The sequence below is a fragment of the Rattus rattus genome, chromosome 14 (genome assembly GCF_011064425.1).
Source record: "Rattus rattus isolate New Zealand chromosome 14, Rrattus_CSIRO_v1, whole genome shotgun sequence".
NCBI classification, from domain to species: domain Eukaryota; kingdom Metazoa; phylum Chordata; class Mammalia; order Rodentia; family Muridae; genus Rattus; species Rattus rattus.
In genome coordinates this window covers 56,386,661-56,403,525 of record NC_046167.1, presented here as the reverse complement: position 1 = coordinate 56,403,525, position 16,865 = coordinate 56,386,661, and the positions used below count along the sequence as shown (strand labels likewise).

The 16,865-nt window shown below is 44.4% G+C and overlaps 1 protein-coding gene across 1 annotated transcript in view; it reads right to left on the bottom strand.

The window, feature by feature from the left end:
* Ly86 (lymphocyte antigen 86) overlaps positions 1–15,348 on the bottom strand; it is a 66,894-nt gene extending 51,546 nt beyond the window's left edge. The window contains exon 1 of the mRNA XM_032884782.1: positions 15,120–15,348. Coding sequence (XP_032740673.1) covers positions 15,120–15,330 — 211 coding nt within the window. The 5' untranslated portion in view covers positions 15,331–15,348. The remainder of the gene's footprint in view (positions 1–15,119) is intronic.
* Positions 15,349–16,865: the final 1,517 nt, after the last annotated feature.

Sequence of the window (16,865 nt, the reverse complement as noted above, 5' to 3'; positions counted from 1 at the left end):
AATATCTCATGAGATGTTAAATTTACTGTTACCATGGATTCTTAGCCATTATCTACTTAACCAAAATAAGTCAATAAAGTAACATGTGCCTGTTGATACGACAGCGGCATGGCTGTGATGGGGCGGGTAGCCAATTGATTTCTCATCCGATTTGACATCCATGCCATAGAAATGGGTTCATGACCAGTTGATTAAATAAGTTATAACTGAACATTAGAATTCTATTGCACACAAATTATCCAAGCTGAGATATTTTGTTTTGGTAGCTTGAATGAACTAAAACCCATAACATTTAATGCCATCAAAGTTTCCTCCTGCAAACTCTTAGGACTTATCCATTGCTGTCAGAGTAAGCCTGCTTACTGACACACTTAGGGTGGAAGTGTTGGAATCCAGTGCCTCTGGGAACAGCTCCTGGGAGTTGACAGATCAATACCATAGCTCTTCTGGTTCTTGGGGAACATCCACAGACTTCCTGAGGTCCCCAGCACAACTGAGAGTCTTTTCTCACAGGGGCCGCTTAGATTGGCCTCATTTTCTTTCATGTATAACTTTCTCATTCTCATCCCGGGGTTTCCTAGGGAACAGTTCTTAAATAAATTTGTACTCCGTGCCTTGTTTTAGCAGCCATTTCCAGATAAACCTTTAACATCAGCAATATTCAAGCCAACCCTTCTAGTTTATATTGAGTACAGGCTGTGCATTTTGTTCTAAAATAAGTCAGATGTGGTTTCATCTCTAGCATAATTTATGGCTGCTTTCTTATTTTTCATTCCTTTTAAGACATATATATGTATCAACTTTCCAGGCAAGATGTGCCTAGTCACGGTGTAATAGCGGCATGATTATGGAGTAAACTACTGACTTCTGCTTGATTCAGAAGCCCCCTCCACAGGAGAGACTGACTCAAAGACCTCTAATCGGAGGCTGTAGGTGAATTTAGTCATAGTCCAGTGGAGACCTTCACTATCGCGCCTACAGTGATGGCTCTGGTTAAACCCAATGGGCTACAAAGCCAACCCCAAAAGATATGAAAATGGCATGGGGACTTATCTGGAGGAGAGACAGTTGGTGGGGATGGGCAGGAGTAAGAGCAGCTGACTGAGTGTGACCAGAATGGATTGTATACATGCACAGAACTGTCAAAGAATAAATTAATTTTAAAATTAAAACAAAATATATTTTAATGACATTTGTATGTATCAAGAAGCATTTTGATAGACTTGGGTCAAAATTAGTACTAAATGGAACCAATGTGAACTAGACAGACTTGAACATTTTGGCGGTTGGGCTAGTGAGATTATTGCTAATTAAATGAGGGGGTGCAGAGCTATTTTACGTTCAGACCCCTTAGAGGATTTATGTGAAGGCTTGCTTGACACAAAAGGTGATGTGTTGGTCAAACTGACCTTGAGGTGCCCTTTGAGATGCTGCGCAAACCTGGGAGCTACCCTTGGGAAGGTAGCAGGAAGGGAGTGGTGTAGAAGGTCATGACCCCACTGAACCCTTCCCTCTCCAGCAGAGGGTGGCACTCAGTGTCATTTATGGCTTCTGGGTATGTTTTATTGATTTGCATCGAACTCAAAACCAGGCTGTCCGGGGTTGGGGATTTGGCTCAGTGGTAGAGCGCTTGCCTAGCAAGCGCAAGGTGCTGGGTTCGGTCCCCAGCTCCAGAAAAAAAAATAAAAATAAAAACAAAAACCAGGCTGTTTTCCATAGATGTACATTAGGACATTGTGTCTGTGGGCTAGGTCTTGGTTTCTCTGGAAAAATTAGGAAATCACAGACCTCACTGTTCTATATAGCTATCGGATGGAGACGGTCATCTGAGTCCCATTGGAAATGGGGCAGGTGGTCAAGATTTCACATTGTAAATCACATTTAGCCCTCTCTATTAGGTACAGACACACACTTTTTAATGATGGAGCCACAGCCTTGTAACCTCAGCAGAAGTTAAAAAGGCATGTACTACCCTCAACTTATCAACATCCTGGCTTAGCAGCAGAGTGTGCTAGAGGGTATCGTTTTCCCGGTAAATGGGCTGACTGGCAACCCAGGCTTACTGCTACTTCTGTCCATCTGAGAAAGACATCATCACATCGCATTATCTGTAGATGAGGAAAAGGTGAGAACTCATGGCTTCAGCTATAACATTGTCAGGTCGATGGCCCTTGTGCTTCTGACTTTAGCCCCACCTCCTCTGACAGAGGTGAAATATAGACTCATGGCTTAGCAGGAGAGCAGCTACAACAGAGTAGCTTCCCCTCATGCTCCTGCCATCTCTCTTGGGACTTAACTGCCCCAGAAGAGGAAGCTTGCCCTCAGATAACCCACAGAGGGGGCTGCCTGCTCCTTCTGCTTACTGGTTCTGAAATCTCAGGCACAGCTTAGGTAGGGCCCTGGACCAAAGAACTCAACAGCGACCGTTTTCTCCTTAAGTATGTTCCGAAAACACCAACACTTATTTGTCTATGAATACCCTTTTATTTAGTCAAAATTTAATCCACATGTGAGGTGGAAAAGCCGTTTCTACCATTGGAAATGACCTCCTTGTCCACTCTACTCTGCTTGGGTCCCAAATACCTCAGTGTGGGTCTGCCTGGGACTTAGTCTCTCTCTTACAACACCTTTCTCGCAATTATTGAGACTGAAGGCAGATGACCCCAGTGGTAGGCACGGTAGCGGCAGCCTTTGGGTATTTGTCTGAAGGCTGAGGTTGGCTGCCTATGGCATTTCCATAAATGGAGAAAGGAACGTAAGATGCAGGCTCTGGGGTCACACTTTCAGGCTCAAGGGCCCAAGTTGTCGGAATAACTTTCACAGCTCTCCTCTGACACTGTGTGTGTTTACTTGAAGCTGTTAGCTTCCCAGGGGAGCTTTCTGTCACAGAGGATGCAGCCCTTTCTCTAAACAAGCCTTTTCCCTTCTGATAATCTAAAAGAAAAACCACAGTAGCTGCTCGCCATCTGCAGTTTAGCGTTTTGCCATTTGTTACCACCATGAGCCAATAATACCAACATGGAAAATTCTAGAAACAAACCATTTCTAAACTGTCGATTGTACACTATTCAGAGCAGCACAATGAACTCCCATGTCATCCACTCTCTCTCACCTGTGTCCAGAACATCCATCCTGTATGAGGGACTCACAGATCAGTCACTTTGTAACAATCTCAGTTATCAGGTTGGTTGTCACAGGATCAGAGTGCTTTGCACGCAAATGACTATTATCCTATTTTGCAATGCCCCTAAAGTGCAAGAGTAGTGATAGCGGCAATTTAATTAGAACCTGTTGTTGTTAAAATGATTTTATTACTAGTTGCTAGTTGCTGCTTTTCCTGGGCCTATTTATAAATTAGCCTATGTCATAGGTACGTGTGTGTAGAAAAAGTCAAGTATGCAGGAGGTCAGCACTCTGTAACGCCAACCGTCTATTTGGGGTGTCAGACCATGTCATGAATAAAGGAAGAAGTAACACGACACATGCCGCTCCCACATAAAGTCCACAATTATAGTATTTTTTATAAAATTGTTGTTCTTTTCAATTAGAGCTGAGTCCCATGGGTCATTTGCAACTGGAGAGCTTCATAGTGTATACAAGTTAGGGCAGGAAAGGACCTGGACAGGTTATTTTTACAAGGTGGGCTGTCTGGAAAGAGGAAATTTTGTTCTTTGGAGACTTAGGTCTGGTCTTGGTTTATGTGGTAGTTCTGATCTGAAACTGGGCGTGTTTTCTGGGCGGTTTGATGCTGGAAGAGGAAGCTGAGGTTACTCAGAAGGGTCCCATTGCATTCGTCCATCGATTGGCTCCATGACCATCTACAGTTAGAAATGCTTCCTTGTAGGCTCAGAGGTTCCCCTTTTCAGAAAGGGTGACTTAGATTGAAAATTCAAGGCTCTACAGGGCCTGGCCTTATTCCTGTCCATAACAGAGCCCCTGGTTTGCCTATCAGAGGGGATAGCAGGAGGCTAACCCATCCTGAAAAGTGCCAGACTTTGGGGTGATGGTGGGGGAATGCGGGATTAGTCACCAAGTGACAACTTTCCTACACCCCAAGGTTTCACCAGGAGCTACAGATAGACTGCCAAAACCAACAGGTCTGCCTTTGGAGACACAGAAGTCATCTCTGAGAGCTGCCTGGGTTCCTCGTTCTATACAAGGCCACGTTTCCCTCTCGCACTATCCACTGTAGTGATGATGATCTAGACCGATGTCCTCTTTGTCAGGCAGTCTAGTGTGACCTGTCATGCCTGTTAGAGGCAGAGAATACCAGTCAGGTAGAACACTGCAGTGTCTTAGCTGACCGTGGCCAGTGGCGTGAGTGGTACTAGGAAGCTGCCGGTGCTGGATGGAATACGACAAGGCTATTCTGATGTATCTGAGCTCGTGTCTTATGGTTCTGTCTCTAGGGGTTACTTAGCAGGCATGTGTGAGTGACAACAAAGACGGGAAGGAAACTGGGTCACATCCTGAGCACTTCCTGCGCATGAAGCCTTCTTCTCTGTTCTTTGGAATTCAGGATGCTTTTATCCATATGGACAGAGCAGAGAGAACGCCGAAGTTTTCTCTATCTTTGAGCATGAGTAGGAGTGAGGACAAAGAGTTGTGAATGAGCCAGACAGCCTTGGCAAAAAATAGAAGGGTGGATCAGTTCAAGTGGTCCCGTTTAAAAATCTAGTAGATGTGCTAAGCGTATCTATCGCTTGTGGCCGAGTGCTCCCCTGGTGCACATAGAACTCTGAGTTCCTTCCTCAGCACGCACTTCCCCAAAGTCAACAGAAAGCTGGACTAGCACCAGCAATTACAGGCTATACAAGGGAAAGACAGCTTAATGCTAATCATGAGTCAGCTCAGTTTTATAAAGAAGAGTTTTAATCATGCAGGCGAACTCTGTCCTCTCCTCTAAATGACCCCTTGATTTTTTTTTAATTGAGCTGTCCACAGTAGACATGAGCTCCCAAGCATAGGATAATGGCAGGGTGCTGAATCACCAAACAGTGACCTGGCAGACCTCGGTGTACTTTTGAAAGAGAAGGAGCTCTGTGGGAAGAAGAGTCTTCAGAGGGCTTCAAGTTGTGGTAGGGAGCATTATTGCCAGGAGTACTTAAGCCGATGACTGGCAACCGAGCCCAGAATCAACTGGTCGGAAGTCAAAAAAATGCATTCTTTGAGCTGGAACGAAGAAACACCTCACACACACCGCCACAGCTGCAAGGAAGAGTAAGTCTCATAGATAGGAGTGGTCATGCTAGTGCCATGGTCTACAGCAGTTACTCAGGAAGCTGAGACTGGAGGATTGAGAGATGGAGGCGGCACTGGGGAGACGCCAATCAAATTTAAAAAGAAATGGAGGAGTTGGGGATTTAGCTCAGTGGTAGAGCACTTGCCTAGCAAGCGCAAGGCCCTGGGTTCGGTCCCCAGCTCCGAAAAAAAAAAAAAAAAAAAAAAAAAGTAAAAATAAATAAGAAAGAAATGGAAGAGGAGAAAATGAATAAGTGTCAATATAGAGATGAAAAAAATTAGGCCCATAGAGCCAATGTTTAGAACCAAATTTAAGAAACATCATAGTGAAATTATTTTGTGATAGTTGATACACACTTCCTCTGCTATTTAATGTTTTAAAGCAATCAGAAAAACTCTGTGGTAGTCTACCAAACACTTACAGAAATTCCATTGATAAATTTGTGGATAATGTGCACCCCTGCAAAAATTTGTTAAGAGGACAAAACATTGGAAATGTCAATTGTGTGAGTAGGGTTCACATGTTTAAAGGGACATTTCAAAACACAACAATAGAAGGACAAAATCATCACCAATGTATAAGAACACCTCTTAGATAAGAAAGGCTTCTGCTACTGGGGAAGGGGACAGCACTCATGGCCACCATACAAAGGTTGTTCTTGTATTCTATACTCATGGTTAAGAGCCAAACAGAGTCCTGCTATACCGTCGTAATCCACACAATGTCTTCTGTGCATTGGCCAGTCATCAGCATAACACAATGTGCAGGCACTGGCTTCCTGGTTGACCGCTGTAACTTCCAGCACCTGTCTGGTATTTCCAGTCCTCTAGCACAAAACTACTAGGTCAGAGAGCTAGAATCTGACCTTAGGAGGAATCTAGGAAAGGCATAACACAAGCCTAGAGTGCATAAAGTTACTGAGAAGGACACCCTTCTCTTCCTGTATAGAGCCCTGACCTGCTGCTCAGGTCTTGAAGGGGGTGCCCCTTGCTCTGTGTATCGTAGATACTTCTATCAAAGTCCTGACAGCCTCTGACAGCTGCATGTCCTTTACCACTGTCCAGATGGAGCTCACAATGGGCTTTTCGTTGAAGGCCACTTTCTCAGACTCTGGTGTCCCATGCCCTGCATACATCCCCCTCAGCCAGTCCTGATGGAGGCCATGCCCTGGACTCCTGGTGTTGAGGATCTCTTGACTCTGAAAACCGACTGCTGACCTGGAGGACAGCCTATCTCATCTCAGCCTCTCCCAAGATTCTCCTCTCAAAATACAAATGGAGCCAGGAGCCCAGGGAGATTTCATTTTGCTAGAAAGGGCAGTGCATAGCCTTTCAGAACACACCTATTTCCTGCCTACTAAGGAGGCCCCTTTAGAACCGCAGCCCTGGCTCATTCCCTCTGTTCACCCGGTCATTTAGACTCTTCTTTTTAATGTGCTCAGGAGAGCTCTGAGCATTGCTCTGCAGGGTTAGCTTCTAAGTGGTTTCCATTAAATGCAACCACTAGAGGGTCCCTGTGGGGGCCTCCCAGGAACCTATCTACAGGGACTGTGTCCTTTTCAGCGTGTGCTCTCACTAGCTTAAAAACAAACACTTGCATCTCTTGTATTTTCTAAGTCAATTTCCTGTTTTAAAATTGGACCAAAAAGCCAGTCCTGTTCCCAGTAAGTCTGCTGTTCAACCTACATCTTGTATGTCTAAACGTATCACCTTGGAGTACATATTCTCTCTGTCTCTCTGTATCTGTCTCTGTCTGTCTCTGTCTGTCTCTGTCTCTGTCTCTGTCTGTCTCTCTGTCTCTCTGTCTCTCTGTCTCTGTCTCTGTCTCTGTCTCTCTCTCTCTCTCTCTCCATTTCTCAATATTTTCTTTAATTGCACAACAGCATAAGCTAAGAGAGATTACTTTCTCTGCAGGATTAGACATCATGGCTAAATGACTACATGACCCGAGATTCTTTTTGATTTTATTATGTTGTTTCTTTGGTATTTGTTTTATGCTCCATTTACTTCAGAATGGTCAGGTTCCAGAGGGAAGAAAAGGTTCCCTTTTCCTCAGTTCTCGCCTCCCAGGGCACCTTAAAACTTTTGATGAACAGTTTATCCGCATGTCTTGTTGCATTGGGCTATGGAGTAAGTCATTTGTAGTTTGCCCTCTATTCTACGGGAGATTTTGCCAGCATTGCCTTGCATTTCTAAAGCCTGATTAATTGTCCTGTTTGACTACCTTGATGGATTATGCACGTACGTGTCCGTGACCAGGTTTAGACTTTCATAATTAAGGGACATTTTGGAGGTCAGTTAAATTGCCCAACCTGAAGCAAATGTCAACAGCTTATAAATTCTATTGAGACACATGTGAATGAGGCTGGTTACCTTAGAGGACAGGAGGGTAGATGTTAAATTAACTCTAAGTCTAAAGCTTGAGGCCCAGGTGCAGCACTAATCTGACTCTAGGAACTCTCAGGAACTGGCTGGTCCTGTGGGACCACCCACAACATACTGCCCAAGACAGAGCATCCTTCTTTCTTCACTAACTGCTCCACAGGGGAACCTGTTGTTGTGTGTGGGAAATAGGCTTCCTTAGGAAATAAATATGCCAATTGCACAGCAGGGCTCTGACTGGCAATATATCACTCTTAGTGGTAAAAGAATCCCCCCTTTTTAAAATTTGGGGAATGCCACTCCTATGTTCAATCTTGCGACTTGGGACACATCATTACAAATGTTAGTATGGTGGGGAGGACCTCCTCTTATAGCTACTGAAGGTCCCTGATGGCTGCTTAACCAGAACAAAATTGAGCCAATTTGAGTATGTAAAGAGATGGAGAGAGTGGGGATCTGGGTAGTGGGACAGGAAAAACTGTTCTTTAATCAGAAGATATTTCCCTCCTTCTTTCTCTCCTCCTAGATGTTTGCCTTTTAGAAAGCCTAGAGAGGGGTAGCTGGAGTACCTAGGTTTGTATTAAGCTTAGCATTTTATCTTGTTTATTTACTATATATGTCCCTCAGTTTCCACATCTATAAATGGAGATCCCCACCGGACCTCGCTCCAGGATTTTTTTTTTTTTTGGTAAGGGTTACAGGAGGCATTCTAAGTGACTATTCATTTTTAAATATCTGCAATGGAAAATGTCTATACCAACATGGATGGGACTCACAAAAGCTGGAGCTCTACTCACTTAAGAGGGAGATTATAAGAACAAAGAAAATTCTCGGAGAGAAAGCCTACAAATTTCTGATTAACATGATAGTTTTATTTATCTAGCCACTCTATTGCTAGAATCACTAAGAAGATCCAGAACTTGAGGATCCACTCTAGTGACAATCTTGATAGATTCTTTCCTACCTTTGGCCAACTATGTCTATAAAGATGGTTGGTATCTAAGGCTGTGTGTGGCACGTTATCAAGCTCACACTTCTCTACATTACTGTTATGGTACATGAGTAGCCATCAACTATACACAAAGGAATGGACACAGCTGTGTGCCAATACAATTTTACTTATGGACACACACACATAAATTTCACGAAGTCTTCATGTACCACAGTGCTTTAGCTTGGATCTTAAATGTCTCCCAATGGCCTATGTGTCAAAGGTTTGTTCACTAATGTGGACTTATCAGAACGTTTAAGAAGTGGGGCCTAGTAGGACTTTGCATAGTAATTTCCTATAATTGGTTTAATTGTGGAAGAAAACTCATTAAGACTCAGAAAAATCCTTAAGACTTAGGAAGAAGGCAAGTCAAAAATCTCAGAAAGTTCCTGAAACTTACCAGATGAACAAGATCCCCTCCACTCTCCAAGATAATACAAGCAATATGGATTCCTGAGGAGATAAACCTCTGACCTGTTAAGTTGCCTACAGGTGGTTTTGCCTATAGGTCGAAGGGTCCAGTTTTTGTGAGTCTCACTTGTGTTGGAGTGAGCTTTTGGTGACACAACTCCTTTGAGTCATCCCTATTCCTGTAAGTGACCCCTGACCCACATATCCCAAACACTCATTGCTTCACCAAGTTCGTCTTTGGTGGCATTGTTACTTTAGTCTGTCATCAGTTCCCTGTCTTTGGAGAATTGGTTCAAGTCTTCCCAGGAATACTGTCAATAGAAGTCCACAGGCCAATGTAGGCATGCCCTCCAAAGGGAGCTGAGAGACCCGGTCTCTTCTTTTACTATTTCACTTTCTGCTTATGTGGTATACTATTTCTTGCACTCCTGATTTTAAAAGCATCTCACATGGGCTTGAAGCAATGGATATAAAGAATCACAGACAGGAGCCTCAACTCTATAAAGCCAAAATATCTTTCCTTTTAAAGTTAATCATATCATGTAGGTCTCACAGTAATCGAGGTATTATTCTTATTTTGAATTCTTTAATCACTTAAAAATGAAGAAGCAGCTCTTAGCTCATAGGCCACACATATGATTTAGCCCACAGGCTATAGTTGGCAGTCCCCTGTTGCAGAGACTATTCCCAAGAACTCTTTCCATGGCTAGGTTGACTGTGAGTACCAGAGGAAACAAAAGGGAGCACAGAGCTATTTAGGCATGTGACACAGATTCCTGCATCCTTGATGATGAAGTACGTGTGAAAAGGATGTGGAGCTTGGAGTCTGTTCTCAAGCTCTGCCCGGAAACATCACCCAGATGCCCGCAATCTAAGCCGAGGGAAGAAACTACCAACAAACCCCACAGCAGCTGCAACAACAATAGTTATGAAGGCTCTCTTAGGGCGTGAATGGCTCATTGGTTCCTATGACAACTGAACTTTCCAAATGAGCAGGTCCTCTGTGTGCTGCATGCAGGGAAGGGTCTCCAGTGGCTCTTTGCATTATGTGCTCATTTTAGGCCTTCATCTACAGCAAGGGGACAGTGGTACTGCTTAGAGGTGTCATCTAGGAAGCTAGTTATTCAGGGGAAGTTTTCTTGCATTGTTTATACCTCACAATCAGTTGACAATCCTCTTGAAACGGTTTTATCTTGGAAATGTCATGTCTTTGTTTGAATTGCCTTCTACAAAGCCTATAGGCAGATATACTTTTATTGCAGTGGTTCTCAGTCTGTAGTTTGTGACCCCTTTGGGTGTCGCATATCAGATATCCTGGGCATATTAGGTATTTACATCATGATTCATAGCAGCAGCAAAATTACAGCTATGAAATAGAATGAAAAAACATTATGGTTCTGGGGTCACCACAACACGAGGAACTACATTAAAGGGTCACAACACTAGGAAGGTTGAGAATCACTCTTGTATTGATTATATAATATCATATAACGTTACCAGTGGCCAAGATTTATTAAGCATGTAGTATATGAGGAGAAATTTTCCCATAGTCCTTTTCACCAAATCCCTATAAGGTAAAATATTATCTCTCTTATAGTAGGCTGAAAATGGTTGCCAAAACCACCCAGGTCCTTTGACCTTGTCTTGGTTAACCCATGAATGCTACTGTATGTGGTCAGAGGCTTTGCCATTGCAGTTACGAATCTTGTGTTTGTGAAGTTGTCCTTATACAAATGTCCTCATAGGAAGGAGGTAGAAGGCTTTGCCACAGCATAGGAAAGCAATGAGATGACTGAAATAAGATGCTACAGGGCTGCCTCTGAAGATGAAGGAAGAGCCTTAAACTAAAAAGCACAGTAATTTTCTTAGAGCTTTCAAGGAAGTGAGGCCCAGGCAGCACAGTGACCCAGAAACCCAGTGAAACCCTCAGAACCCTGAAATGATTAAATACACACACACACACACACACACACACACACACACACACACACACACACGTAAATATTTCTTATTTATATTATTATATGTATGTGTGTTGTGTGTCTTTGTTCATGTGTGTGCATATATGTGGAGGTCAGAGGTCGACCTCAGCTGTTGCTCCTCAGGTACTGTCCATCTTAAGTTTTGAGACAGGGTCTTTCATCTGTCCTGAAACTCACTAAGTAGGCTGGGCTGGCTTGCCAGGGAGCCCTGAGAATAGCTGTCTCTTCCTCCAGGTGCTGGGCTTGCAAGCACACACTTCCACATCTCCCATGTGAGGTCTGGGCATTGAACTCGGGTTTTCACAGTCATATAAGCTACCAGTTCAGCTGAGTCCTCTGCCCGCATGCATTCTATTTTAATTCATAGAATGGAACTTGGAGCGTGACTGGGGACAAATATCTCAGCAACAAGGGCCTGGGAACTAGAGTCTCCCTCAACAGTTTGAATGAGATCTGCCCACTCTAGCTCCTTAGTCATTGTCTGTCACCTGACTCATCTGTCATGTGTGTTTTGACCTAGTTTGCTTGTTTCTCTTGACTCGGGCTGCTATGGTAAGCTGCCATAGACAGAGTGGCTTGAACAACAAACTTGGATTTTTTTCAGAGTTCACAAGGTTAAAAGTTCAAGGTCAGAGTGCCCAGGAGGGTTGGGTCGTTGGAGCGATCTTCTGGCTCTAGAGGTCTCTTTTGTAAATGAAAAATCCCATTTCTGTAGGTTTGACTTTCATGCTCTAATCGCCTTATCTCTTAACTTATAAATATTCCTAAGTCTTATAAGTAGGATTTAACATATACATTAAATTTTGTTATCATTGTGTGAGTGTGCACATGAGTGTGTGCATACCCATGATATGATGCGTATGTGCAGGTCAGAGGACAACTATGTGGAATCAGTTTTTTCTTGTACTATAACACGCATATATTCTAGGAGTCAGTTGAAGGTTATCAGGCTTACAGATAGCACATTGGTTTTAATGTGTGCTTTTTTTTTGGTGGGACTCATGTTCTCTCCATAACACCGCGTCTTTCTTCATTCACACTGTTTAATCTACTGCTATTAATTTTTCTTCTGTCATAAGTACTTTTTTTTTAATAATCCACATTGTATCTTTGTGTGCTAGAGGCTGCATATGAATACATTCACTAGTAGGCACCGGTGCCATATCCCTAGGCAAGCATGTGTGTGTGTGTGTGTGTGTGTGTGTGTGTGTGTGTGTGTGTGTGTATTCTTGTACTTTACTTTGACAACACTCACTTTCTTTTTCTTTTCAGTTCTCTTCCTTGAATAAGTTAGAACTTCTGCTTTTCAGAACGTCTTGCTCACTTCCTGCTTTGATTTTTTTTTTTTTTTTTTTTTTTTTGAGACCAAGCGTCATATAGCCATGCTGGCCTCAAAGTCACCATGAATTCAAGGATGACCTTGGCCTTCTAGATCCCCCAGTCTCCATTTCCCAGCTGTTGGGATTCAAGGCATGAGCCAGCAAACCTGGCTTCCGGATCCATACAGAACATCCAGCGGCCACTTCCAATGTTCCCTCTTTCTCTTGAAGGGATTTTGTTTTGTTTTGTTTTCTATTTTTTCTTTTCAGAAAGCGACTTCCGGTTTAAGGTCTCCTTCTCTTGGGACTAAAATCACACATGAAACGAAAAGAGACAAAGGAAGCACAACTCCAGGACATGCAGCAACTCTGTTTCCAGGCATGCAGTGGGAGCCTAGAAGGACCTGACGTGTACTAATACTGACTTAGCAGCTCATTGGCCAGAGTGTCACACCAGGAAGCCTGTATCTGAGGCAGCTGCCCCGCAAACCCAGCAGCAGAGTGAGAGACAATCTGTATCTGGGAGTGTACAGTCTTTCAACCTCCAAGAGCTCAGGGCCATTCAGAAGACCGATTGAGCACCACCCCTGCTGGAGCACCGAGGGTCCAGCTCACCTGTCTGCTGATCCTAGCGTCTACCCACAATCCTCTTAGTCTAAAGACTGGTGAATGGTTTTGATGATGACTTTGCTTTTCTCCCTGAACTTTCTGAACATCGTGATGTCCACCTACCAGCCCCATTTCCAGCCCCATCCACACCCCTAGCCAACATTCCCTTGTCTAGGGCTCTGACTGTATCTCTCCCATCATTCCTCAGCCCCCTGAACTTGGCCTGGTCATGCCACACCTCTTTGCGTTTATGCACGCTATTCTCTCTGCTGAAATCTCCTTCTCTAGCCTCCTCTATGCCTCTCTGTCTAACAACAAAACTGTACACACAAGGGTTGTTAAAACCATGGCGTTTGGATTTAGGGAGACCAGTGATCAATGTGTTTTAGTTCCACAAATATTTATTCAATGTTTTGTCTTCTCTGCAGTATAATTTCTACAGCATTGGCTTGATAGCCTTTACAGTGTTAGCTGGCATCCCTGGCTCCAGGTTTACACATCTACAAAGCAAGGATTATGCTAATGAGCCACCAAGCATGGTCCTCAAACACACAGGCAGACCCCTCTTGTGGGAGACACTGTCCAGCTACTTTTTATCATTGTTTTCAGTTTCAATTAACATTTGATAATCCAGATCTTGTTCTCTTCAAATCACTGTTTCTCCTGGCAACTGCCACCTACCTACCTCTGAGATATCCCTTCCACAAAGCTGTTATTCTTTGGTTTCCTTGGCTGATTCTCCCACTCTTCCTGGATGAAAACCTCATCTCCTCTGTTCCTTTATTCCAAGTGCCCAGGGCTTACTCCTGAGGTTTAACTACTCTGCAGAAAAGTCCCACCTTCAAATAGATGCAGCGTCCCAGACAGCGAGGCAGTACATATATCCCTGTTCTTTCCCTGACAGACCCAATCTTCTTACCTCTTGTCTAGATAAGTGGAAGGACACATGAGACTTGGCTATAATCTGAGGGAGAATCTTAGACAGAATAGCCAATCACACGAGGCTTAATGTCCTGGAAAATCAAATCCCAAGTAGTCCACGTGACCCAATCCGGCTGTCATCCTACACCTTAAATGAGTACTCCCCCAGCAATCTAGGCTCCCATTTATCCTGAGAACAGCAAGTGTCATGAGGTCAGCACCATCTCCATCCAACCTTAGCTCATCTCTTTTTATTTTATTTTTAATTTTTAAAATGCACTTCAACATTTTTTTAAAAAAGGAATTAAAAAATCCATCAAATTACCCCCAAACCAAAGTTGGGTGGCAGAATTCGGGCTGAGGTATTTGCTCGAGGGTTGCTTTCATTTACTCTCAGCGCACGGTGGGAGCAGCACAGGGGCTCAGTGTCTCCCTTTCACATTCTTCAGCTCAAGCCCCACTTGTCCCACCTGCCAATGGATTTCCAGGTTTCATAATTTCTGCCTTCCCACAAGCCATTTGTTCTACCGGCCATTGGACATTGATCGTAAGGCTCATTTCTCCTCACTGTGTCACAGCATCGCAGAAGGAAAAAGTGAGATGAGGAAACACATTCAGACTTTATAGCTAGCCCACTCCTAAGGTCTGGTTTGTGGTGCCAACAGTGGAATAGTTGCACTGGGGTTAAGTTTCTAATACATGCTTCAGGACACAGGCAAACCACAGCACTCTGCTTTGTTGTGCTTGTGCCTAGGAAAACCCTGGCATTGGGTGCTACTTCTAAAGTGCTTCCTACTTTAATGGGTGGCACAGTGTGGCATGACAAGAACTCAGGAGGGGATGGCTGAAGGACAGACTTTCTGACCAACGTGACTTGATGCTCACCCAATTTTCAAAATGGCTGTGGTGGAGAGCTAGCACAAGTGCAGGATTTGGGAAGAAAAGCTTATTGGAAGATCGCTGATCACTGCTCTTAGGGGGGGGGGGGTCGAGCTCTTAGAACTGGCTCCATATCTAGACCACTCATTTCTCTCTTTCTTTGGTCTTCTTTGTTATTTTCAGAAGGCTGTCCCACTCTCCCTGGCCCTTCCCTCCCCGCAGCTCCCAAGGGCTGTCTATGGCCCTCAAAGATTCACCATAGCTGCAAAACGCATTGGGCTGCTGATAACCTCATCCCTCACCCATACCAACTCAGTGCCCGTATTGCCCACTCGTAGCTTTAACTTCCCTGTAAACACAAGCGACCATTTCATAAGACCTTACCACAGCTCTGGTAGACTACTTCCAAGCCTCCGCTGCTGCAGGCCGTGTGCGTGGGCCAACCTTTTTCTCTGCCATGGTCACTGCTGCTGGGAGAAATCAGAATCCACACAAGGAGGGCAGCTGCGACACTGTTCATGGTGAGGGGTTGTGTGTGACCAATGATAAGCAAGTCCCATAAAAAGGCCTGTGAGGTTCTTCCTCCCCCACTCATGAGAGGAGTGGTGTGTTCAGTTTCACTTCTTGAATACTAGGCTCTGGGGAATACAGTGAGAGGACAAAAAGAGAGCAGGAAGGGGCATTTAAATACTGTTCCAAGGGTCTTCACACACTTGAAATAGTGTGTGTGTGTGTGTGTGTGTGTGTGTGTGTGTGTGTGTGTGTGTGTACAGGTATGGGTTAGGTTGAATGGTGACTTCTTGCTTTCACAGGAAGAGGTCCTGCATGACTCCTCAGGACAGCCCGTTTTAGATCCTTTGTCCCCAGTGGGACTATAAACTGAGGAAAACTGAGCTTTGGGCCACCATGTGTCTTCTATCAGCGTACACATCGCCGATGTGAGTCTCAGAGCCGGCTAACACCAGCGGGTACATTTGGCATTTTGGGGGTGGTATACCAGCACTTAGAATCTGGAATGGGGATTTTGGATTTGGCTCTCTTCTGGCTTTGGCCCTGGGCTTGGGATTAGGAGTCAGCAGTACACGGTCCAGCAGAACCGGACAGTGCCCTGGGAGCCTCACAGAGCAGCTCTGGAGCTGGGCAAGGCAATCCCTCCGAGACGTATACTATCATTCATTTCTGAGCCAACAGCCACAGGAGGAAGGATTTCCCTTTTAACATTTTTATCTTATTTATGTTTAGTGTATACGTGTGTCCTCTCTCTGGGTGGATGCGTGTGTATGAGCATGTGGAAGTCAGAAGATAACTCTCCTTTCCCCGTGGGTTCTGGGAATTGGCACTCAGGTCGCCAGGCTTGTGAGGTGAGTGCTTTTACCCACTGAGACATTTCATTGGTCCGTGCCTTCCTTTAAGGCTAGTTTGACTACTGGTCACAGGCGAGGTCACTGGTGCCGCTTCTCACAGCAAGATGCCTTCCTCCATGGACCCTTGCTGTTCTGTCTCAGCACTGTAAGCGCGCTGTACCCTAACTCCACTCTATTCAGTTCATCAGACCCACGGCTAAGGGTGGTAGTACTTCAGAGCACTGTTCCCATGGCAGGAAGAGAGGAATTATATCCCGTTGAGAATGTACAATATATTTTTAGAAGACTTCTCAATAAAAATATTATCTCCTTGTGTGACAGATGGCATTTTTTCTGTAACATGTAATGCAACCTTATAGGAAAAAGGAGTTATGCGAACTCGTCTTTCCTACCAAGAGCCAGGACTTGGCTCTGATTAGGGGTTTTGGCTCACCTGTTTTAGAAATCAGTCCATAATAATGTCATCTTGAGTTCTGTTAGGGCTTGGATATTAGCCGTCTCCCAGAGTCCCATGCGCTGCTAGGCCCTTGGCCACCTGCCTGGGGCACTATTGAGACATGGTGGGACCTTTAAGTTAGATCATCAGGATCAGACTCTTAAAGAAGATACTGGGATTCTAACTTTTCCTATCCCTCTTTTTGCTTTGATTCCAAGCTGCCACGAGGCAATCAGGTTTCCTCATGTGCGACCCCACCCTGACATGATCCACTCCAACCCACAAAACAATGGGGCCACCTGTCCATGCTCTGAAACCTTGATGCCGTGG